General features: G+C 35.3%; 1 protein-coding gene across 2 annotated transcripts in view; it reads left to right on the plus strand.

Moving 5' to 3' along the window:
- Window positions 1-26,068, plus strand: part of MED13L (mediator complex subunit 13L) — a 294,916-nt gene that overhangs the window by 121,665 nt on the left and 147,183 nt on the right. For both annotated transcript variants that reach the window (XM_044244203.1, XM_044244204.1), the window contains exon 3: window positions 24,564-24,648. In XM_044244203.1, the coding sequence (XP_044100138.1) occupies window positions 24,564-24,648 (85 nt within the window). The remainder of the gene's footprint in view (window positions 1-24,563; window positions 24,649-26,068) is intronic.

Here is a 26,068-nt window from a genome sequence, read left to right on the forward strand (position 1 = left end):
TCACAAGCAGGCAGAGAGGCGGGCAGAGAGAAAGGGAGGAAGCAGGCTCCCCGCTGAGCAGAGAGCCCGATTCGGGGCTTGATCCCAGGACCCTGAGATCATGACCTGAGCTGAAGGCAGAGGCTTAACCCACTGAGTCACCCAGGCGCACACACACCACCACCACCACCACCCCCCCGCCGCCCTTGAACTTTTAAAATAGTTTATTGTCTTGCGTTATCAACAGGTATAAAACTATTGTTATATGCTTGTTTGATAATTAGGGTCATTTACTGACAGATACTTGACTGCCACTACTTACCAGGCACTCTTTAAGGCACAGGAAGTAAAACTGTGAAGAAAACATACTAAAACATTGGTTGTTGTGCATTTTAAGTTCTGGTACGGGGTATAGTAAAGAAATAACATATACAATATAAAGTATGTCAGATGCTGATTAGTGTCATGGGGGAAAATGAAGCCATGAAGGAGTATGGCTGCTATTTTAAATAGAGTGGTCATAGATTAAGGTAGCATTTGAGCAGAGACCTGAAGGAGATATGGGGAAGAACTCATGTGGACAGATATCTGTCAGAAGAGCATATCAGGAAGAGAAAACGAAGTGCAAAGGCACTGGAAGTAGACGGTGCCTGTTGACCTGATGAAGAACTAGTATGCCCGGATGGAATGAGCTGAGCGCTGGGTAGGTTGGGGTAGGATGAGTGGGGCTGAAGACAGAATATAGCCTTTCTCTGAGTTGGGAAGCCATTGAAAGGTTCTGAGTGGAGGAAAGAGGTGACCTAACTTAACTTTTTTTTAAGGGTCTCTCTGGCTATCATGTGGGGAGTAGACTGTATTGAGGGCGGGATGGGGAGAGCAAGCCCAGAAACAGGGAAGCTGTTGTAATGATCTGGGTGAATTCTGGTGGTGGCTTGGACCATGGTGGGTGTGGTGAGGATGGTGAGAAGTGGACAGACTGTAAATATAATTTTGGAGGTAGGAGCTGGCAACCTGAATGTGGAATGTTAGAGCACAGGTAGAAAGCAAAAATTTGAATACATTTTATAGGAAATTGCCAATTCCATTTTGATATTGCTCAATTATTTTATTATAGAAATAATTTGAAAAATATGGATAAAAAGAGATAATGCTATTTTTATGTTTTATTATTGTATTTTCAGTTCCTTTTGCATATTTTATATGTGAAGCTGTTTGTGTGATTCCATTTATGGATCAGGTTTCTATATATGAGAATATAAAAAAATCAGTTTCAGGATTATAATACAGTGTACTGCTGCTGCCACCTAATGTTTATAGCCCTTCATTTATATAATTACAATAACTGGTTTTGCATAACTTTAATATTGGTTTGAAACAGAATGTTAACAGATTGAGGGTTATTTAATTGCGTTTATATTAGGTTCCTTGGGTAGATATTTAATATGATAATTGAATTGTTTAGAAATGAAGTTATAGATTGAAGATTAATTTTATTGGCATCTTGATCTTTGTATTGAATTCCTATCAACAAATATTTGTTGTGTTCAGCCCTGTTGTCTCTCTGCCTTTTCTCATGATTATTATGTTAATGGGGAGAGAATTTTTTTTTTTTTTAACTAAGCAAATAATGAAATAATTAGCAGTTGAGAGAACCAAACAAGATAACAGATACAGGCCCTGTAGACAAGGAACTTATAGTCAAACAAGGCAGGTAAACATTTAAAAAGAAATGAGATTAAAATGTGAGGACTGTATCATTTTAGCCACTTTTCCTGCTGCATAGGAATCATGCTAGTTAAAAACCTCCCTGAAACAACAAGTTTTATGAATAGTTAGTGATGTTACAGTTTGCAAGTCAGTGCTACATTGGTTCTTTGCTGCTGCAAGAGAAACCATTAACTTTAGTGATGACCCCTTGTTATTGAAGGTTACAGTTTTAGACCAGTTTTAATTGTGTGATGTCTCCTTTTCTGGGTCCTTTTTTGTGATTAGATGAGGATGTGATGGTTTGTTGTCTCAAATGTGCGCCTCAGGTACCTGCTGTATTATACCTTGTATTTCACAAGGGATGAAATAATTTTTTGTTTACATGCATATATCTGGAAGATTCACTCATTTGGTAATGCAAAACTAGAGCTCTACAGATACTCCTAGAAGAAATAAGAACATTGTTAATGAATCCTGAAGATGGATTTAACCTATACTGAGTGTGTAGTGGGTCCCAAGGAATGTTCTCAACATTGAGGATATAGCTTTGAAACAAAGTAAGCAAATCTTTGCCTTCATTAAACGCACATTCATTTTAGTGGGTGGTGGGAGGCAGATAATAAACACGTAAATAGGGCGCCTGGGTGGCTCAGTGGGTTAAGCCATTGCCTTCGGCTCAGGTCATGATCTCAGGGTCCTGGGATCGAGTCCCGCATCGGGCTCTCTGCTCAGCGGAGAGCCTGCTTCCCTCTCTCTCTCTCTGCCTGCCTGTCTGTCTACTGTGATCTCTCTCTGTCAAATAAATAAAATCTTTAAAAAAAAAAAAATAAACACGTAAATATGTAGTATGTCAGATGGTGGTAAAATGCTCTGGAGGAAAATAAAACAGGATAGTAAGGACAGAGTATGCCGGAAAGGGGATGGGGTATAGTTTGCTGTCTTTATGCAAGTTTTCCTTTTATATGATAATTTTGTTTCTAGATAAGGTATAAAAAGAAAGTATACTTAAAATTGTTTTAAAGGTCCAGTCTGCCTTCGAAACTAGAACAGTTTGTATCTGTGTATTCATCTTGTAAATACTCAGCAAGCATATTACCTTGCGCTAGGTAATGTATGTAAGTGAGAGAGGTAAAAGACATGTTTTCTACCCTTAAGGAATTTAAAATCAAATTGGGAAAATATTAAAAAAACATTTTATTGTAACTGTAGGAGAGTCATTTATCTTTTTTCTTAAAAGAAGGTAAGTATAACAAAACATTTTAGCTTTGACTTTAGATGACAAACTGTTTCACTTATGAACTGGGACCCCTTGGTGGGATTATAATACTGACCACTGAAAAGCAATATTTTCTCTAGAGATTGTGATATCATTCTTTGATAAAAGGAGACTGCATTGTGATGTGTTGTTTCCTGCTGAGTGTAATTTAGAAAACCTACCAGGTTTTCATCACTCATCATTGAATCACCTTTATCTTTTAGTTTATGCAATCAGTAAACTGTAGGATACTATGTAAAGTTTTCTTTTTTCAAACTTTGAAATGTTGGGAAATATGCTCTATGATGTTCTTGATTCAGAGGGCCTTGGGTTAGTGGGAAGGCTTGGCATATAATGATATGCCAAACGCAATGATATGTGTTTCTGTTTTTCTGATGAAAGCCCAGAGTCTCATTGATAGCCCTGTCTTTTCTTGACTCCTTTGTTACCACTAAGGTGGTAATAATTGTAGATTCAGAGAATCCAGGAATATTTCTCAACTGTATATGGTTTTGTGGTATCCTCCTTAACGAAATGTGTTAATTGCTCTGAATTTCATCAGTTCTTAGTAAATAGGCGTTTTAGGGTGGTTTGATTTGAAAACACTGGTTCTTTCCTTTTTTCTCAGATAGTAAGCAAACTTCCTATGGCAGAGGTTTTAGTTATCTTAAAATACCTTGAACTGTAGTACCTTAGAATTATTGGTTAAACAAAATAGAACAAAAAAGGTGCTATAGAATAAAGCTTTCACACCTTTCACTGCCAGCTAATAACCTTTGCTTGGAATTTTCTGGTAGGTCACAATATGGCAGAAGTCTTTTGAGGAATTATGACTTAACCAAGGTCAGACACATGTTAATTGAGCTCCTCAGATTTATCCTGATGGCCACAGAAAAATGTCTGGTATGGGAAGACAGCAGTTTAACTCACCACCCACCTCACTGAATCATAAAACTCTAAGCCTAGAAGCAACCAGAAAAAAGACTCTGTAGCTTTGGGAGAGTTCCAGCTTGGCCTCTGCTGCTTTTACAGAATAGAGCATTGAGAGAGAAATCCAGAGACCACCCAAGAGGGCTTTGGTTCTTTCACTTTCTTACAGTCTTTCCCCTGCCAGCCTTCCATGTTATTACCCTGTTGCTCTTTATCCATTCTCTACACCTAACACCATCAACAAATGCTGATGTGTTAAAATTAAAAAAAATAAAAATTCCTTGAAAACCATAGACATTATCATAGTTTTCTAAGTCTAGGGAGATTAAATACCTATAGACTGGGGACTGTGTTTTATAAACTTTATTTTGTGGAGTAATTAGGTCTTTTTAGATTTTTAACAACATAACATCTAAATAATGGCTTATTTTTATTTATATCTGTAGAATAATGTGGCAACCAACATGTATTAAACTCTTACTAGTTTGGGAGTTATAATACTCTATTATTATTATTATTATTTATTTTTTTAAAAAGATTTTATTTATTTATTTGTCAGAGAGAGGAAGAGAGAGCACAGGCAGGCAGAGGTAGCAGAGGCAGAGGGAGAAGCAGGCTCCCTGCCGAGCAAGGAGCCTGATGTGGGACTCGATCCCAGGATCCTGGGATCATGACCTGAGCTGAAGGCAGCCGCTTAACCAACTGAGCCACCCAGGCGTCCCTATTATTATTATTATTTTTAAGATCTTATTTAATTATATGTTAGAGAGAGAGAGCACAAAGCAAGCGGAGCAGCAGGCAGAGCAGGCAGAGGGAGAAGCAGACTCCCCTTTTGAGCAGGGGGCTGGAGCGGGACTTGATCCTAGAACCCTGGGATCATGACCTGAGCTGATGGCAGACACTTAAGTGAGCCACCCAGGTGTCCCAATACTATGTTCTTTAGATGAGGGAGAGCTATATAAGATTGTTTCTATTCTCAAAAACCGTAATCTAGATGGAGGTAGAATAGCATTGGGTACAGTGTTTCTTGATTTTCAGTATATATAAGAAAGTTGCATGGAAAGCTTATTAATAGATTTTAAAGACTGTCTCCTTGTGATTTTTTTTTTAAAGATTTTTATTTATTTTGAGGTAGACAGAGTGAGAGAGTGCATGGGCAGAGAGGAAGAAGCAGGCTTTCCTCTGAGCAGGGTGCCTGATGTGGTGCTTGATCCCAGAACCCTGGGATCATGACTTAAGCCGAAGGCAGGTGCTTAACTGACAGAGCCACCCAGGCCCCCTTCTCCCTGTAATTTTATTATTTTTTATTTATTTTTTTTAAGATTTTATTTATTTGACAGATTACAAGTAGGCAGAGAGGCAGGCAGAGAGAGGGGGAAGCAGGCTCCCTGCTGAGCAAAGAGCCCGATGTGGGGCTAGATCCCAGGACCCTGGCAGAGACTTTAACCCTGAGCCACCCAGGCTCCCCCTCCCTGTGATTTTAATGTAATTTGGGTACCTGAGAATTTCCGTCTTTCACGCCCCCTGTGACATTGATCTGAGGTTTCAGAGTCCCATTCTTTAATACTAGTTCACCAAACAGACCACATTTTTTGAATTTTAGGTCATTTGTTAGCTTAGTGGCCTTGAGAAAATTACATGATTCCCATGACCTTATTTTCTGTACTTTAAAATGGAGATTGTGATGGAGAGTGAATTTTGTGCTGGAACAGATCCGATCTATCACTCAGTAAACGAATTGCCATGACTGTCGGGTTACCATCAGCTGTCTTGGCGACAGGAATGCACAAAATAGCTAACAGTGTCAGGCAGCATGTCTAGGAGTGGTGTAGACAATATCTGGGAGTTTAGGGTACTCACTGGAATTTGGGCTGGATTAATCTGAGATGTTCATAAAGAGAGGTGATACTTGAGTTAGGCTTTGAAGCACAACAAAGATTTAGCCAAAGTGAAGATAAAAGTTGGCAGGAGAGGACTATTCCTCAAAACAAAATTATTTCAAAATTACTTTGGGTTACTTAATTTTTACTCTTGATGATTCACCTTGGTTATCTTCTATTACGCTAACTTAAAATAAATGATGTAGGTCATCTGGGATCCTAAGTTTACTCTGGAAAATAAAATGTTGATGAAAGTGTGCATATAATTAATATGTGTTATATATGATGTAAAAGTCACCAATTTATATTCATCATTGTTAATGAAAGCATCTTATTAGATGTTTTCTAATAAGATGAAAACATCTTATTAGATTTTAGAGAGTTGGACACCCTAATTTGGAATAAATACCTGTTTAGAGCATATAAAACTTAGATAATTTTATAGGTTAAATGTAACTATCCAAACTATATAACCAATAAAAATGCAGATTAACAGCATAGTATTTTAAGCTACCTGATGTTTACTTGATTGTAACTTTTTGTTCCTGGCAAGAATTTGGTACTGTCTGCTTTGAAACAAATCTGCTTAATTTTGGCTTGCTTATTCTACTGGGAAAGGTGTGATGACTCCTTTCTTCAACCACTTTCTTTAGTTCTTCAGCCACTTTCCCCTGTTTTGAACTGCTCTAAAACTCCCCTTTGCAGTTTTCTGCAACTTCATTTGGACTTCATTTGGCATGAATGCATCGTATATAGACCAAGTTTGTGTTCTTTTCTCTTTAGCTTGTGGTGGGGAAACACACATGTAAATGCGTGCACACTGAAATTGTGTGGTGGCATTCAGTTAGAAGGCATTTATTCTGATGATTCCAAATACACACTAGTTTTAAAAGATTACTTAACTTTGTGAAAATACAAGATAACGTGTATTTGTATTGTGGAGAGTTTAAGGATTTTCTAGAGACTTGATTTGAAAAACACTGAGTCTTTGCCTGGTAGATCTAAAGGAACCATAGCATTTAGTTCAGTTTCCTCAGTTAACATCTAGAAACACACAGCCACCAAAGAGATCTTTGAAAAACTGCCCAACTTAAAGCATTACAGCAGCTTTCTTTTATACTGAAAATAATTTTTAAATAACTCATAAAGGTGCAACCGAACTCTGAATCATCTAGCCTTTACCATTTGAATGACTTATCCCCTAGAGCTAGACCAACAAGACTCTAGCTCTAAGCTCCTTCCTGCTTTAAGAGCTTGTACCTGTTGTTCTCCCTTTTTGGCCAGCTTTTTTTCTCACATCCTAATGAGCTTGGCTATTTGATAGCATGGGGTCTCAGAAAAATTCTACCTCCCTGTAGTGGTTGTCCCCTTACCATTTTGTTCACTTAGGTATTGCTGTGTAACAAACCACTCCTAACTCGGTAGTGTACCCGAGAAATATTTTAGTATGCTCACATATTCTCTAGTCCAAGAATTTAGACAGGGTATAGTAGATGTAGTTTGTCTCTGCACCATGATGTCTGAGGCCTCAGTGGGGTTAACTTCTACAGTTGAATGGCCAGATGCTAGAATCTTCTGAAGGCTTCTTTACTCCTCTGTCTGACTCTAGGCCTGAGGGCTGGGCTAAATGAAATTTACTCATGGTTTTTATCCTGTCAGTCAAATGAGGTGAGCTGTGGCCTGCAGAGCTTGTATGTCTCTATTTAGCGATCTCTAATTAGACCAATCACGTGGTCCCAGAAGCTCTTAAGGCCAGTGTTTGAGCAGAGCTTGAGTTGTTGTACCAGCTTGACCTACAGTCAGTCTTGTTGGTCTGGCTCTTCTTTACACGTAGGCAGTTTTCAGATTGTTAGAGTTTTCCATTTCCACTCTTGTTTAGGTTGAGCCTTTGCATTAGGAGTCCTGCAGGCAGGAGAGGGAGGCCAGCATTGGACTTTGGGCATTTTTGACCAAGAGGATGAATATTGCAGGATAAAGTGCTGGGTCTTATGGATGTTCCCTGGGAATTTGAAAATCAAGGCTGCTCATGTGGTAAAGAAGAGAGAGAAGTATAGGAAGAAGAGTAAACACTGTGGGGCCTGCCAGAAATTGATTCTGGTTTTGTTTAGTAATGCTAATGGCCTCTTCTAGTTGGGGGAAGCTTTGCTATTTCATCCATGTTCCTTCTGTCCAGTTACCAAGAATTCTTCTCTTTATGCCTGTATTATTGTCATAAGTCAATGAAATTTACTCATGGTTTTCAAGAACCTTCTAGTTTTAATTTTTACTAATTGAAGAATTGTAACTGCTGTATGTACTGTTGCATACTGCACACCCCCCCCCCCCGCCCCGCCTTGTTTTTTCCTCCTCTCTTCAGCCACCTTGTAGCTCAGGACTGGCAAGTATTGAAATTGCAAAAAGAGCAGGCAGAGAGAAATGAGAAAGAGAACCACATTTCATGAATAAATAGCATACTTAATTTGATTATAGGACATTTATTATAAGTGCTAATATAAAATAATTTCTTAAAAGAGATCTTGTACTTGTGACTTAGTAGCATTACATTAGAGTTGCTGCAGAAGTGGCCTGAGTAAATTTGGCAGGGCCCAGTGATATGCAAGTAAAATAACATGGCCGTACTTAATTTGGTACTGAGATTTCTAAAATGTGATTGCATTGCGATTTTGAGTGTATATAGGCACACAAACTTATAAGTTCATGCATAAATATGAATTTTGTTTTTAACTAGAACCTAAAACCTAGAGAGTTTCATCTCTAAGCATCTGTTAAAGCTGACAGTTCTGTAAAATCAGTGCCCAGCATAATGCAGTTTATTTGATGATGGGGATTTTAAGGAAGTATCATTGGTCTCATTTGTACTCATTATTATAGTAAAGCTATGAATTTTTTTCTGACTTGAAGAGAGAATTAAGCACACTTCTTATGTTTGTTTATGGAAGTTGCTTTTCCAGTTTTCTGTGCAATTGGTAAATAATTTATTCACTCAATTTTTAGGTGGCCATTCCTCTTTTTAGTAATATGTGCTTAACTGGTCCACACTGTATAGATTATATTTGATTATTTTGTGTATAGTTCCTTATAGTCTCTTCCTCTCCTTCAAAGTAAATATTAGAGTTGGAAGATTACAATTCTAGACTGTCTTCGTCAGTGATTCTCAAGTAGGAGTGTGTGGGAGGATGGGGATTTTGTTCCCCAGGGGACATTTTGGGAGTGTTTGGTTGTATTTTTTGGTTGTCACCACTGAAGGTAGGGTGCTCCTGGCATCTAATTGGATGGAGGTCAGGGATGCTACTAAACATCCTTTTATGCACAAGACAGCTCCCCTACAACAAAGAATTATTTCACCCAAAATATCAATATTGTCAGGTTGTGCAGTTTAAAAACCAAGCCCATAATGGCTATGTATGTGTTTATTTCTAGTTAACCTGGTCATGAAACTGTCATAAGACCTTTGAGTGATAATATATTTTTGTGTGTGTTTTTAAGTTAAAAAAAAATGCCACCTTAAAGAAAAGATACACTTGTTCTTTGCTGTTTTTCTATTTAGTTCTTAGTTTAACCAGTTTTTAATTTCTTTCTTCTTTGAAAGTAGTTTAGATACTTGCAGAGAGCTTACATTGTACAATAATCCACATATATTCAACACCTACAGACTGTCAAAGGACTGCATGCAGCTACTTACTGAATGCCAGGATTGCTTGCATTGTCTGTTGTAGGACTTCTGTAGTCACTAAATTATCAGTCCCCATACAGTACATCACAGGAAGTTGGCAGATACAATGATCCATCTGTTATCACACCCATCGAGTGCATTGGCTCACAGGGAAACGGCTGCAGATTGGAGCTCAGTGTGTGAAAGAAGTAGTGAGATTCCAAGATGCTTATCATTCTTTCCAGAAAGTCCTTTCTGGCCTTTTGACGAGCTTGACTTGCTCATTTCTAAAACTGACTTTCAGTTTATGATATCATTCCCTTTTCATTAATATTTCCAGAAAAACTGGACATGTTATCAAAGATTTATTTCTCTGAGAATGAGGTTTCAGAGTATCATCTCCCCTTTTCCCCAGGGAAATTCTTGGTCAGATTGTCATAGAAAATGAGCAGTGGAAAAATGAAACTGCACAATCTGGAGAGTTTTATTTTAAAAATAGTTGTTCTTAACCTGACTAAAGTAAAGTAAGTATAAAACATTTTTTTATGTTATTCCAATGTGGCCAAGAATTTTTTTTCCTTAAACATACAAAAGTATGATCACCTTCAAAGGAGGAGGTGATTTTCATAGTTAATAAGAAATGTGTAGACAGTTTCTTTTGAGCCTAAAAAACCGTTTTTTTTCCCTGGAAAATCGTAGATATATGTGATACCAGGATCATTTCTAGTCTCTGAAATCTTTTAGACAAAAGCATTGATGCTGTGCTTAATGGTGCTTTCAAGTTTTGGTGACTACCCTGGAGGTAAATGGGCATGTACTGATGCTTCCTATCTTGTGAATAGTCTTATTTATACAGACTTTCTCCCTTGGCAAGGCATAATGTCTGGTTTGGGGCGGCAAAAATCCACTTCCAGATTACTGTCTGTGTATTATATGTCTTTGACTTAATTTAAGTTCACCTTCAAAAGGGCAAAATGGTTAGAGAAAAAATTAAACAGGACAGCATATGCCTAATTGAAAATTAGAAGGGGCCTTGCTTTTTCCAGACTGAAGGATAAAAAATGAATATGAATAGTGAATAGTTGTCTAGTCAGTTTAAAAGAGCCATTGTGTTTCAATTTCTTCTTTAGTTACCTTCATTTTTGAGCATCTCTGCTGCAAATGGGGTTTTTAGTAATCTAGCTCAGAGTATAATATTTGAGTTATCCAGAAATAGATGGAATACATTTTTAAAATATTGTTTCTCAAATCGAGAATTTATCATTAATTTTCATATGTTTAAGTTATACTTGATTAAAAACATAAATTTGCTTTCAGAAAGTTTTTAGAAAGGATTACAAAAATTTGGTGTCTGTTAATAAGCCAGAAATAGTTGAGAATCTGGGAACAAAAATCATACAAAATTGCTAAAACATACACAGAAATGATTCCACATTAGTTTTCCACAAAAATTTTTTTTGTATTGTTCTCCCCCTGACCCTAAGAGAAAAAAATAAAAGGTTCTTCCAGGCCTCCATAGATATGGCTTCATATAATTACAAGGGGACTTTATAGAACGGAACAAGTAACACATTTATTATACATTCAGTTATATCAACATGTAATATAAATTTAACAATTTAGTGTCACTCCATTTTTATGTAACTTTATTTTGTTATTCCAAATTTGATGAACATGACAGATAGTCATTAGAAATTAGAGGACATTATGAATTCAGAGGCCTCCTAAGTAACAATAGTCATAATCTATAAAGTTGATAGCTAAAATCAGTTATGCCTAGAAAAGACAAAGAGCTCTATGTCTGAATGTTAGGATATCCTAATTTCTGCTTATTAGGATAGAAATTTTGTAATTTAGAACTGTCTGATTTTAACATAAAACTGGTAGGAGACTCACTAGTAACTGCTTTAAATTGTGATAGTTTATTGTCATTATTGTGAAGTGTTTTAATGTAATATAATTTTCTTGATTTTACCATCAAGAATCCTTTTCATTATTCATTGTAATCTTGCTAATTATGATAGGTTCAAGTAAGATCTTATTTTCTTCACATCTTTCATTTATACATGTTTCAATAGAAATGTTTTTGTGCTTTAATTATGACCCTGTTTGGTTTCTAGGGAAACAATAAAATCACAACTCTGAGAATGTGTACAATGTTCCTTAAATCATACGTAGGAAAAAAGCTAAGCCTTTAATAGAAAGAGTCTGTTTTCCTACTTTATGTAGTGTCAAAATTCCTAGACTCATACCTAATACCATGCTACCTTGTCATGTATAATATTCGTGTCCGAAAAGTTGGTAACATTAAGTTGTCTTTGGGTAATAGGTTGTCTTTTGCTCCGCTTCCTTGAGGTCACGGTGTTTTTCTTTGTGGAAAGTTCTATTCAGTATAGTAAGCACGCATCTGTTGACATCGCCCTTGTGTGCACGGAGGTGGCGGCATTCTTGTGTGTGAGTGAAGAGATGGCCTTTCTTGTGTGTGTGTGTAGAACTTCTCATGGTCATGTGTACAAAGCAGCTGATGAGAAAGTGAAGGGCTGGGAATGGGTCATTTCAGATACAGGAGTAGTTAGGGAAAGCCACTGGACGATGACCGTAGAGTTGAGACCTGAGAATATGCCAGCCACACAAAGGGGGAAAGTTAAGGCGGAAGACCGTGATCTCACTCTGTTGGAGAAAGAGACAGCCAGACAGTGCTGTTGAAACTGGAAAACCAGCAGGTGATGGAAGAGATTGCTGGTGATGTGATCAGGTGGCACCTTGTGGTAGGCCATGGTAAGGACCTTAAATAGGTTATTAATGCTGTTTGAAGCCATTGGAGTGGAATTTTCAGCAGAAAAATGCTGTGGCTTGATTTAAATTTTGAAAAGATCCCTTTGGCTCTCACGTGGAGAGTGGTCTCAGGGTGCTGGGAGTGAAAGCAGTGAAAACTGTTAACAAGCTTTTGCTTCTTGAAGGAGCTGAAGTGTAAAAGAAACTCAAGTATGATATCTGTACTTTACAGGGTGTTAATCTGTGTATCTTCTGTCCAAACAACATTTGTTTCATGTTCACTGCATTTTGTCTTAAGGCTGTTTTCTTCATTATCTGATAAACATTTAAGTTGCTAAGTCATTGTTAGGGGTAATATTGTTTTTGAAAATATGCAAGTTTAGGGTATTCATTGTCATTTTAAGGCTGTATACATATACTTAATATTTAAAATGTGATTTGGAAAGCTTGGATAAAAATTTATAGCAATTATAATTTTTGTTTATTCCATTACAAGATATTTGAACATGCATCTTAAAAGTTGTGGTCAGGGAAAAAAAAATAGTGATCATGTTATGTGTAATTGAACTTTTAACTTCATATTATTCCATATGTAGTTTTTGTTTTCGAAGCACAGTTAAAAACAGGCTTTAAAATTGTGAGCTGCAATAGAGAATTGCATACAAAATAATTATTTTACAACAAACATCTAATGTATAGCTCCCAAGAAATATTACAGGCACCACAGAGGCTTCCTGAGTTACTTCTTTACTCTCAGATCTCTCTACTTTTCCCTTAAGTGGCAAATGCTAATAAAAGTAGCTTTTCATTGTTATACTGTTTAATAGCTATTTTTTAAATTGTGGAAAGGAGAATCAACATGGGCAGACACCAGTTGACAAAGTTAGTATTAATATTGTGTGTTCCAAAAGGTAATTTAAAAGTTAATTATTTAGAAAATGAATAAGCAAAAAAAAAAAAAGGTTAATTATTTGGAAAATATGTATTTTTTCCTCATAGGAAAAACCTTTGCTTAACTGGTGGGTAAATTCTAAGGCTAACTTGTAAAAAGCTGATTTTTACCTGTAATGCTTAATTCTAGTGTTAGTCTGGGTTTTGTGATGAGAAAGAGTAGCTTGGCTAGCAGTTGATTCTATGAATATTTGAAATTTTCACAATCTATCTTGGAAGGCTTTCCCACATTCTAGTGCACTGCATTAGAATTCTGCAGTTTGAGAGCTGGAAAGAACAGAGAAAGTAGAGAAGAACTATGAAAGAAGCAGCAGAGCCAGGGAATTGTTAGCAGAGTGACCCAGGCTTTCTGGGCTTCTAGTTCTCTTTACTTCTTTTCCTGAGTGGTTTGCAAGCTCTGCCTTCTTTGCAAATTCATCGTATTTGTTTATGTTTTCAAATGACGCCTCTATAGAATTTCATTATTTACAATGGATAAAAATTGCAGCAACACTTACTAACCTGTAGAGATTTTGGAAAGGCCCAGAGACTGGTTGGACTCTTCCATAGGACACAACACTCTTAGGACCCCAGGGAGAAAACCACTGCTGGGTGTGGTATTGAACCTCCCCAGCCCTTCCCCACCCTAGATAGTTCCTTATCCAAAGTTACTAGGTCACTTCACCCTCTAGTCAAAATGCAGTTCTTGGCCAAGTTTAGAAAGAAAATGGGTTTGGACTCATTCACACCACTGTGTAAATAACAGATCTTCATTTCCCAAAGAACATTCAGATTTCATTATTGAATCATTACTTTAAAGCAATCTTGTAGTGTTGAACCACCTACATAAAGTGAAAATGTTGGCCATGTTGGATATTTAGGTCACTTATGAACTTTTTGCTTATGAGTTGGAAACTGCTTAGCTTGTTAAAAGTTTTGGATAAAGACAGCTTTTTCCTGGATATGTTTCAATTTAAAGTTTTGAGAAGCTTTTATTGCTTTCCAATAGGTTGTTTTTGAATTAAAAAAGCATAAATTAATTTTGAAGACTTGAGGGGAGAATTGTACATTCTGGCTTTTAAGATTCTTCTTAGAACCAGGTTAATATAATGGAAATTCGTATGTAAACCAAGTCGTTTGTTAATGCAAAATGTTCTCATTACTAAGAATTCAATTAAGTTGAAATTTTTTAATAAAAAAATTTTTGTAGTGACATGTTTGATAATGATGATTAATTTTGTATCTCCCGTACAGAAGACAGTCAGGGAACAGTCATAGAAGTGATTTGATTAGTTTTGGGGGAGTCATAACAAAGGAGACTTGGACACTTACAGAATAGAAATACTGTAGATGTTACCCTCTGTAATAATTTATTTTATTCCAGATGATACAAATTTTAGACTTGTGTGATTCTAAATGCACATCAGAGCTCAGTGACCCACTTACTCACAAATTAAAGATAGGCTACAGATTTCCTACTTTCTAACCTGGTGTGGTACCACAGATCAGAAAACTCTAAAATCCAGCAGCTAAAAATTGCTCAAGCATTTTGCTGTTTTACGGAAATTCATTCGTGCTATGTAACTTTTTTTTAAAAAGCTATTTTAGTTCTCAGAGTTTTATGAACTACACTTAACTTTTCCTCTTTGCTTATTTTTGTTTCTTTAGTTACAGATTTTCACAAATACTGTTTTGCTAGTTTTCTAGCACATTCTTAATTGTAAAATAGAGTAGTGTTATAGAAAGCTTAAGAAAGAGACTAACGTTTTAAAAAATAATTATACAGGATCTACTATCTCGGAGAAAATATTTTCCAGTAATTTGGTTTAACTGTAATCTTTCAATTCCTGGTTAATATATATTTCTTCTGTTAACCACCTAATTCCCCATAAACAATAACCCAGCAACCTATATGCATAAACCCACAAAAGACTGTAGTTGTGTGGGAATGTGGAGAAGTGATTTATTTTAGAAAATTGACTTTACATGTTTCACTATAATGCAGCTTAGGACTTTTTTCCCTTTAAAGTAAAGGCTTTTTATGTCTATAATTCAAACCTTTGCCAGGTATAGTGATGAGCCGGGTGTATGGTAAAAAGATACAAAATTACTATTTTGCTTTCCTGTTTTTAATAAAGAATACATTTGTTGGGTTTTTTTTTTTTAACTGTTTTACTTAAAAGAGAAAGCAGACTTTTTGTTTTGTCCTAGCACTTTATGTAAAGGGAAACAAATTATTTTGTAGTAAAACTATGTAATGGAAAAAGTCAAGAGAACAAATTATTTTGTAGTAGAGGTGGGATGATGGAAAAAGAGAAGAGAGTAACACTGCTGTTGAATTCTGTAGTTTTATGGTGAAAGGAATGGAAGGAAGATCTATAATAATAACAGTTAAGATGACAAAAAAAATTCTGTATTTTTTGCCTCCAAAGAATTGGATATGTAGAATGAGATTGCTTGGTAATGGTCTGTTCTTATTTGCCATAGACTGTCTAGCTTAAATACAGACCGAAGTACCCATCAGGTCTCAAGGATATGGCACGGAGCCTGGTCTAGAAAAACCTTTGTGTATGAAGTATTATTCATAGTAGTCATCTCCCCTCCACCCCCCTTCTTCTCACTCTCTCTTTTTGGGCAGATGTTATTTTTGCTACATTTGCTATTTTAACCTGTCAGTTAAAAAATAATTACTATGTCAGTATGGCTGGCGGCTCATATAGGAAAAATATGCTGTCTCTTAATCAAAGGTGATTACAGTTTTTTCCTGTCTGTAAATGTGCTTGTTGTGTAACGAGAATGCATTAGTCTCAGCCTGATGTACGAAATGAAAGGCAGCAAGAAGCAGCACCATTGTTATCACTCCAGGCGTGTCTAATGAATCGTGTTTCCATGTTCTCTCGGTCACGCCGAAGAGTGCCCTCAGCCAGGGCTAAGCCTCCTGTAAAATGCTCTTTAAGATTATTGTAGCAGGAGCAGAAATGCGGGTGAGTGGGGGTTGGGAGAGAAAGCCAACCAGACAGCTGCATTTCAAACAGTTACAGCTGCAAGGATTACTCACTGTAATAGCAGTGACAGACAACTGTTTGAGCTTTAGTGTAAAAGGCAATTTGGGGACTTGCCCTGTCAGAATGTTAGTAGCAATGTGTGTGTGAGTGTGTGTGTGTGTGTGTGTGCGCGCGTCTGTGTGCGTCTGTGTAACTTTATAAAATGTTTATTTTGTAGCATTAATGATTTAAACTAAATGTCCTAACTGAACTGCATATCTGGATTTCTTTCTCAAAATTTAATTCTGTTTTGTGGTGGTTCCTGTTCTATGAATGTTGATCTTTCTTGTAATTTCTGAGCATGTAGTTTTTTTTTTTTTTAAAGCATGTAGCTGTTCAATAAATAATAGTCTTATGTTAAAAAATCTATTGCAAACACAAAGTGGTACAGAAAAAAATAGTTAATCCATCAACCAAAGATAACTTAATTTTGATGGCTGTTCTTCAGACCTTTGTTTATGTATATTGTATAGCAAAATTAAGAGCATATTGATAGTTTTAGAAGGTAAAAAGTAATAGTTACTTTAAAAAGTCTCTGGAAGAAGTAGCAAATGGGGGCAAGTTTGGTTCTTAGAAGTCAGTAACAGCCATTGTGCAAGATTTTTTTTTCCCACTGTGTAGCTATTAAAGAAACATTGCAGCCTGACTGTTTTTTTTTTTTTTTTTTTTTTTGGTGGCAATTGTCTTTTGAAGGTCGTGTTCAATTTATCTAGAAATTTAGTTTTATGGTCTCCTTCAATTTAAAGTTTAGTAGCTTTACATGGAGTCCTGTGATCCATTGAAATGCTAACTTGGGTCATGTCTCAACTGCTACAATGCTGTGTAGAAACCGTCATTAAAATTCTGGTTATCCTGCAACTGGCAGAGAACTCATGCTGTTAGAGATTCCTTAGTAAAACATTATACTATTAAAATTGTGAATCACAGATGGTAGCTACACTTGTGGTGAACATAGCATAACACAGAGAAATTGAATCACTATGTTGTACACTTGAAATTACTGTAATATTGTGTGTCAGCTATACTTAAATTTTAAAAAAATTAGAATTTTGAATCACAACTTCTGTCCTATGCCTATTAACAATATTAGTAATTATTTAAAGTTACAAATAGGTCAAAACAAATGGGGTATTTTGATCTATATCTTCTATCTAATTCTTATTTGATTGATTAACTGACATTGGGAAAGTTAAAATCTATTTTCAGTATAGATTTGTTAAGTGATACCAAATAGTCTACACCCACAAGTAATTCAAGGAAATCAGAGCACTAAGTAGGTTGAATTTGATATAAGTAATAAGTCCATTTAGTTATTAATGACTTTAAATATAGATTTTACAAGGCAATCAATGGCAGCATAACTGTGATCAATCGTGTTGTATGTAATTGGATTTTTTATGGGTATAATGCTATTTTCAGAATTAATGTAGCATTATGCTGCTTTGTTACTCAGTTTTTTCATGTCAATTTTAAGAAAGTAGATATTTCAGAATTCTCTATCTTTAAAGCATTTCATTTGATGCAGCCCATAAAATTAAATTGATAGATGTTTCATTATGCTATCTGCTTAGCGCAATTGATAGGGGATTTAACAATTTAAAGCAGTTAAAAAAAAATAAAGCAGTTAAAAAAACTAGTATGCTTTATAAATTTCAAATAAAGGTAGAAAACAAAGGCAGTGGGCAAATTATAAATCCTGCATTCAGAGCTGTGCTATCTTTAGCAGTTTGTCACTGAAATCTACCTGAGAAGTAATCTTCTTGTTTCATTTTCCTTGCTTTAATCTATTTGTATTTCTGGAGTTTGGAGCAAAATTTGATTTTCAGTAATTTTAATGGCTGAATAAGGAGTGCCATCCCAGAGAGTGCCCCTCCCCCCTTCAATATTTGCAGTGGCCAATGTGGTTACTGAACCCAATGTTCTGGATAATAGGTTTCATTAGTTTTGATGCCTGAGGTAAAAAAGCAGTAGGTGGGAGTAAGAAGTGTTTTTGATGTCTAGACGTTCATTTCAGCTGTTGCAGCAATATGATACATTAAAAGGAAATATGTATCATAGCTCAGAGGAAATATGTATTCTTTGAAAGTAATTCTACTTTTAAACTGTGTAAGGCAGGGTGACCTAAATTCTAAAAGCATGAACTTGAATTTCTTTAAGATTTCACAATTTTTATGCTCCTCCCTACCCGATTCCATTCTCCCTCCTCCCACTTTTACCCCTTCAAGTAAAGTATGTCAGTTTCATTGGTTGAATTGGAAGGGATATCTTTCCAAGGTCTCTGCTGGGAAACACAAAAATCATTGAAGTATATGCTGCTTTGATATTTTGCCATATTGACTTTTTTCCTGAACCTTTTATATGGTTTTTCTTTCAGAGAATCTTATTAATTCTGCAAGGAGCCATGTTTCTCAAAGTTGAAAGAAGTTATATTACAATTTCTGAGGATTTTGAAAAATTATTTGGGCACTAAGAAGTAATTACTACTACCTAAATTTTGCTTTATAAAACACTGTCTCCTGCTCAAAGAAGAACATTTATATAGTACTTTTGTAGTTTAAATATTTGATTATGAGTATTGCTATATTAAAAAATGTTGAATAACAGCAATTTAAACAAATTCTGATTATAGCTTTTACAACTTAAATGTGATAACTTAGTGCCAAAATAGTTTTTCTTTGAAAATAGGCATCTGTGCCACTACTTAGTTCTGTTTTTCTGTTTTAACTTGGCTATAATAGACCACACAACAACAGGAGAATGTTTTAATTCAGGAATTCTTTGTTTTGGTTGAATCTTGCCACTCATTTATTATAGAACACATTTTAGGTCTTTTGGTGCTTTCTTTTCTGAGACTAACAAACTTATAGAAAAATTCTTGCATTACATTTAAGTAGATTTATAGTCATCTGTAGAGATGGTCTTATTGCTACTTTATATTCTTAAAGAATTAAGTATTTAAATGTAAACTGGAAAGAACAGAAGAATTAGAAAGGCTTTTTAAAATTTTAAAGATAAGAGATAGTATACCCTGGGGAGATTGTAGATTTCATAAAGATGTGGTCCAGCACCTGCAGGCTTTCTTATAAATTTCTTGGTGGTTGCTTTTCTTCTCAGTCCACCTTGGAAGGGAGATAGAGAATTAAGTACTGAATGCATCTCCCTTCATTTTCAGAAACTTAATTTAGACTACTAGTACCTGGTCCATGTCTCTCCCCCATACCTCTCCTTACTGTCTGAAGAATCTAAATATCAAGCAAATGGAATGTTAGTTTAAATTTCACTTTGGGAGGAAGGTATCTCAGAAAAAAAGTAGTTTAAAACTAAAATATGATTTTCTCTTGGAATTGTATAGATTACAGAAGCCATTTCAGTTTTGTTTTACCTTTGAAAAAATTACTTGCAGCTGTTTAGAAAACATTAACTTAAGGTGCAAATTGTGGATCCAAAGGGAAAGTTGACTTCAGTGTTGAAGATTGCCTTTGTAGCTAGCTTTAAGAATAAGAGATAGATGGGATGGGTTAATGTAACACTAACCCTATGGAGAAGTATGGTATAGTGGGAGGAGCATGGTTGTTAAGTGTCAGAAAACTTGGACTTGAATCTCATCCTTGCCACTAATCCTCTTAACTGGATATAAGGAGATTTTGTATTGAAACGAAATCCAATGAAGTTTGAAAGGTATGTGCAAATATAATATTACGTCAACTCAAAACACATGTTTACAGATATCTGGTATATTCTAGTCACTGCAGCTATGAAAATAAATTGCTTCCCCTTGTGGAGTTTTATTAATGATATAGTTTGTATATTTAGTATTTATAAAAAGTAGATACAAAATACATTTGATCCTGTTAGCTTCTGAATATAGCCATATATGACTCTAGATTCTTGGATTTATTAGTTGTGTGACCTTGGGCAAGTTTAAGATCTGTAAGCCATAGTTTTCTTATTTATAAGTTGGAGATTAGAATAAATTGTATTGGTCAGAATTCTTAGTTGCAGACTAAGAAAAGGAGTTGATTAAAAGAATATTGAGTGTTCACAGAACCTATTTGTCCATCTTAGAATCAGTGCTGCAGAACTGGTTTGAAGAGAATGCTAGTGCTGTCACCACTGGGCACTAGATGCCACAGTACCTCTGCTACTTTAGCACCAGAAACTTGATCTTACGGTTTCTATTTCCAGTGGTGACAGAAATATCTATGTCTACTCTTTTCTGTCACTAGATCCAGAGTCAAAGGTGTGGTATAGGAGCATCTAGTGGACTTTAGCATATATGTCCTTGTCCATATTGCTGGAGAGGATGGAAGAGAGCATTTGTTTTCAGCTCCTGCTAGGGGTGACTGTATTTGACACCCAGCAGAATGTATGAAAGAGGCAATTCCCAGTGATTGGAAGAAGTCAAATACTGAGTGGCTAAATGTCATATATCCTTCACTTTGTATCATGGCACTGTGGTGAAAACGTTCTCCCCACTCCCCCATTTGTGGGTAGTGCTCCATTCAAAGCTTAGTACATAGAAGAAAGCCTCAGAAATTGGTAAAGATTGTTTCCTAGGTAGAAAATCAACCTTGATAGTAAGTTATTTTATTTTACTCTTATTTTAAAATAAAAGACTTCCATTTTTTTATTTAAAAAAATATTTGATAGCTGTACTGCAAAGGATTTAAAGTTGTTGTTGCCTTAGAGAGGTTTTCAAAATCTATATTCGTTTTTTGAGAGCATTCCTAATTTCTAGCCTGGTGCTTGAGGCATAACACAGCCAAGAACTGTGGGCCAGTGTATGTTGGCCAAATATCTATTAGATTCCAAAAATGCTGTTCTGGATTTAACTTATGTTAGCATTTTAGAGATTCATTGAAAATCCACTGCTCTTTTATTTCTGGAAATTTTGTACATGAAGTAGATAATAAAGCTTGGCCTTTTGTTCCTTTCCACAAGTATGCTTGGTGTTTAAAAACAGTAAGTTAAAAGAGTAGCAAACTAATGCATTATCCTTAAAATGCATGGCCTAATTGATATTATTTAGTAGAGGGGTTATCCTTGATTACTGTTGTTGACTTCCAATAAATTATTGACTGCTCTTGAATCTTTAGTATGTAAGATGAAATTTAGGTGTTCATTTGAAATCCAAATACTGTGCCCTTGTAAATTACCTCTGCTGAAGTAATTTTAAATTTTACTGGTTAGCTTATAGGATAATTTATAATTTTCTGTTGTTTCTTAAGCCTTCGTATACTTAAACAAGAGCTTAATGTAGTCAGATTTGTTTTACTTTGTGTTACTTCTTTCTTCCCAGTGTTCTATTTAATTGGTGCCTAAACTTTATATAAATTTACATAATATAAAGGAAAATATGAGAATTACCATATAAAAAGTATATTAATAAGGGTATATTTCAAACTTTCAGTATTTAAGAATTTTTTGAGAAATGTTTTAGAGAAATTTTTGTTCTCTTTGTATTATTTGCAGTACTTAATATGAAGTACTTAATACAATTTATAGTATAGTATGTTTTTTCTTAAGATTTTATTTATTTATTCGACAGAGAGATAGCCAGAGCAGGAACCTAAGCAGGAGGAGTGAGATAGAGAGAAGCATACTCCCCACGAGCAGAGAGCCCAATGTGGGGGCTCGATCCCAGTATCCTGGGACTATGACCAGAGCTGAAGGCAGATGCTTAACAGCTGAGCCACCCAGGAGCCCCAGTGTAGTATATTGTACTGTAAGGGTGGACCACTCTAGTCTGTAGTCTTTTGTGGGTGAAACTGGTTTTTTGTGTGTGTTTTGTTTTTTTGCTTTTAGTAATTTGTGAATGAACCTTAACCAAATAAATCATATTGTTTGGATAAAAACAATCATGTTCAGGATATGTAGGTTTAGAGTAGGAGTTCTTCTGATTCATATTCTGTTCTCATGTTCAACACTAAAAATATAAAAAAATCAGTAAGTATATTCATAATGGCATAGGTTCAGAAGCCATGTCTAATAGTAAAATGAGTTTATGTAGAGCAGTAAAAGATTGTAAATTTTACTGTTTTTAGTCTATAAGTTTTACCAAATATACATGGTTATGTATAACCATTTTGATTTTTGAGAGAATCAAGACGTAGAACAGTTCCATGATTCCCCAAATTTCCCATGTCGCTTTGTTATCAACCACTCCCATTCCAGGGAGAGTCCACTGACGGACCTTGTTTGGATTCTGATTTGGTGTATACCAAAGTACGTACTTTAAAGTATATCAAAGCAAACAAAAAGAAAGAAAAAAACAGGGTGGTTGACGCAAATGACACAATGTTGATATTTGGTTTAGAAATTTATTGGTGCTGTTATTTTAAAGTGTGAAGATATTAATTTTTTTTTTAAATTAAAAGAAAACCTGCAGAATAGGCGTCACCAACTTGGAAAAAAATCTTGGAAAGAAGAGTGGTACTCTTCACAAATGCTGTTTCACCAGCACTCCTTATATCACAAAAGACTGTTATGTAGAAAAACACTGACACTAGTGACTGAGTCACAAAGTGGTTCAGAAGAGTCACACACTGGATGCTGACAAATTTTTAGGAATTTTTAACCTTTTTCTGTGGGGGCTTATATTATCTGTTTTATGTATGTACAATAATGATACTTGAAAAACATGTCAATAAAGCACCTGGATGGCTCAGTCAGTTAAGCCTCCCACTCCTGGCTTTGGCTCAGGTCTTAATTTCAGGATTGGGCCCTGTGCTCAGCAAGAGATCTGTTTCTCTGCTTCTCTCTCCCTCTCTCTCTGTCCCTACCCCTGGGTTCCTTTCTCTCCCTCTAAAATAAATAAATTAATTTTAAAAAGTCAATAAATATAAAAGCTCTTTAAATAATTGCAAGTTAAAAATTGTTAAGTGATAAGAGCCATGTTATAGTTTAATTGGCAGCTTGCTTCTACAAAACCCTTCACCTTCAGTGATGTATAAAAAATTGTGCTTCTTAAAATTGATGGTGTCTTACCGTCATTGAGACACATTAGGAAGGAAAAGCAAATTAATATGAGGTGTTCATTTTCTTGAAATGTTAGCTCTCTTTCTTACCCAGGAAAACTCTTCCTAGAAGATAAATGTGTGAGAACACAGATTCATGACACCGTCAGTGGATTGTAGAAAACTTTCGGTTGTTTTGTCTTCAACAGAGGTAGTCTGTTGCTAGCAGCAGTGTTTGTTTATTTGCTGTACTTTATTTTCATTTCTTTAGTGATAAATAATGTTTCTGACAGAGGTTGCTTTGGGAAATTTGGTAAATCATGGTTAGCCACATAGGCAGGAAAATAAAGAACCTATCTGACATACCAAGAGTAAAATTATCCAGTTTTATCATTATAAAAATAGTTCTATAGATAAAACCCCTAAATGTAAATACACTTTTTTTTTTAAATACACTTTTTCTGAGTCTATGTTTTTGGAGAATATGGAGATGCATTTTGAGATGTCTGTTGGTGTGGTAAAAGCATTACAGATGCATCGTGGATTTAACATGTGTTTTAATTCTCTGTCAGAATTTTTTCTGGTGAGTGCTTTTGTCAAGATAACAAGTAAAAGGGAGAGAAAATTTTCTTCTGCAAATGTCGTTTCCGTCCTTCCAATTTTTTGCTATCTTGAACTGAACTAATACAATTTAAAAGGAAATTAGCTGTCTTCTCTAGGGTGTTTTACATCCTTTTATATATGAAAAGAATGTTAGGAATGCATGGGGCATTGTTAGTCTGTTGGATTCTCTTGGTGTTAGAGTGTTAGAGTTACATGTGGCTTAGTGTTATGTTATATTTCCAAGGCAAATATGGTATTTCCCAAAATGTCAGTCATAATGAAATTACGAGTTTAGGAAATAAATTTGATTTTCTATTAAGATTTGGTTTCTTGGCATATCCCCTAAAATCATGTCGTTAAAATCCTATTGAGATACTGCCTTTAGAACATTGAAGGAAATTTGAATAACTAACATCTTTGAATATTTTCTCCTTTTGGCTTTTCCTCTAAAAATACAGATGCTAACCTTAGCATTAGTTTGTGACATTTTGTTATCTTTAAATAGAATTTTAATAAAATTTGTCTTTGTGGCACTGTTAGGTAGAAAGATTAATTTGAGAATTTCAAATGAATTCAAATTTTGAAGCATTGAGTTGGAGAGACTTTTGCCCCAGAGGGGTTTTACCATGCTTATATTCTGAAGACTTTAAAATTGAAACGTGTGATTTCCTTCTGTACATAGGTATTTTATGACGTTGGGCAAGTATTTAACTTCCTTTTTCAGTTTCAGCGCAAGATAATTCATTTCAGTGAATGCATTAACTTTGCTTTAGAAAAATGTTTTGAAAGTTAATTTTTATTTGGACACCTTTCTTACTGGTTCAGTTTTTTGTTTTGTTTTGCTTTTTTCAGTTGTGGAAGAAGGACTCTGGGAAAATGGCCTTTCCTATGAATGTCGGACACTGCTCTTCAAAGCAATCCACAATCTGTTAGAAAGGTAAGAGAAGGAACAGCATCACGGTTGTCTTGAGACACTCAAGTGTAGTGCTGGGTATTCCCAGGTTTTCCTGTAATTCTCAGACTGCTTTCACATACAATTTTATGCAGATAAAATTATGTAAATCTCCTTCCTTTTATATTGATACAATTTTAACCTTAGGGAAGTTTTAGGAATAGCACAAGGAACTTCATATATCCTTTACGCAGATTCACCAGTTAGTTTTTCTTTTACCCGATTTGCTTTTAGGTTTGTGTGATTGCTTGACCTTTTACTCCTAACATGTGTATTTTAAATTTATTTCCTGAGCCACTCAAGAGTCATTTGCACCCTCGAGATGGTTCTTTCTTTAACTCCTAAGTGTTTAGGTATACATTTCCTAAGGACAAAGTGTATCCAGTCATGTAAGCACTGTGTAATTTTGAGAATTAGGAGATCTAACATTGATAAAATGCTGTTATCTAATCTGTAGTTCAGCTCAGAGGTCATCAGTGTCCCAGTTATGTCCTTGATATCTTAAACCCCTTTCCACTAGGATCCAATCCATGATCATATATTTTAGTTTTCATGTCTCTTTAAATCTAGAAGTGTTCCTTAGCCTTTTTTTTCCTTTCTTGACATTGACATTTTGAATGAGTTCAGGCCTTATGGTTTTATATAATGTCCCTCAATTTTAGATAGTCTCCTCATGACTAGATTTAGGTTATGCATTTTATAGTAATACTATAAATACATAGAAGTAACATTGTGTCTTTCTCAGTATATCAAACCAGGAGGCCTATATTTTCTGTGTCAATGATATTAACATTGTTGATCACTTGTTTGAGGTGGTGTTCTGTCAGATTTCTTCACTGTAAATTAATAAATACGTGTTAACTGTGACCTTTGTTTTCTGTCCTTGTAATTATTAAGTAATTTGTGGCCAGATACAATGAGATTGTGTAATTATCCTGTTACCACATTTTGACTTGTGTTTTATTTTCTTTTGTATAAATAAGGAGAGTTATGGCTGTGCTACATTAATTTTTAAATGTCACCATTCTTTCTATTTTCATTGTTTGACATTCTTTTTATAGGGAAGAGCTTTTCGTTTTCTTGTATGTACACATGTATGTATGTTTTTAATTTCCCCTAATCTTTTTAGTTATATAAATTTGGAGAAATGAATTTCTTTTTTATTCATTGGATTATAATTCATTACTACCATTATTTATTTTGATGTGTAAATTCTTCCAGGTTTGATCACGGGAAGCCCCATCATGATGGCTTTAATGGCCTTTTGACCTGTCCTCATTGTTCTAATGCGTCTTTACTTTGTGGCGTAACAGTATATTCCTGGCTTGGATAGTGTTTTAAGGGGAAAAACAGATGAGAAGGAATGGGTTAATTAAGAACTTCTATGGGAAAAACTTTTTCATTT

This window comes from Neovison vison, chromosome 3 (assembly GCF_020171115.1).
Source record: "Neovison vison isolate M4711 chromosome 3, ASM_NN_V1, whole genome shotgun sequence".
In the NCBI taxonomy this organism is placed as follows: Eukaryota; Metazoa; Chordata; class Mammalia; order Carnivora; family Mustelidae; genus Neogale; species Neogale vison.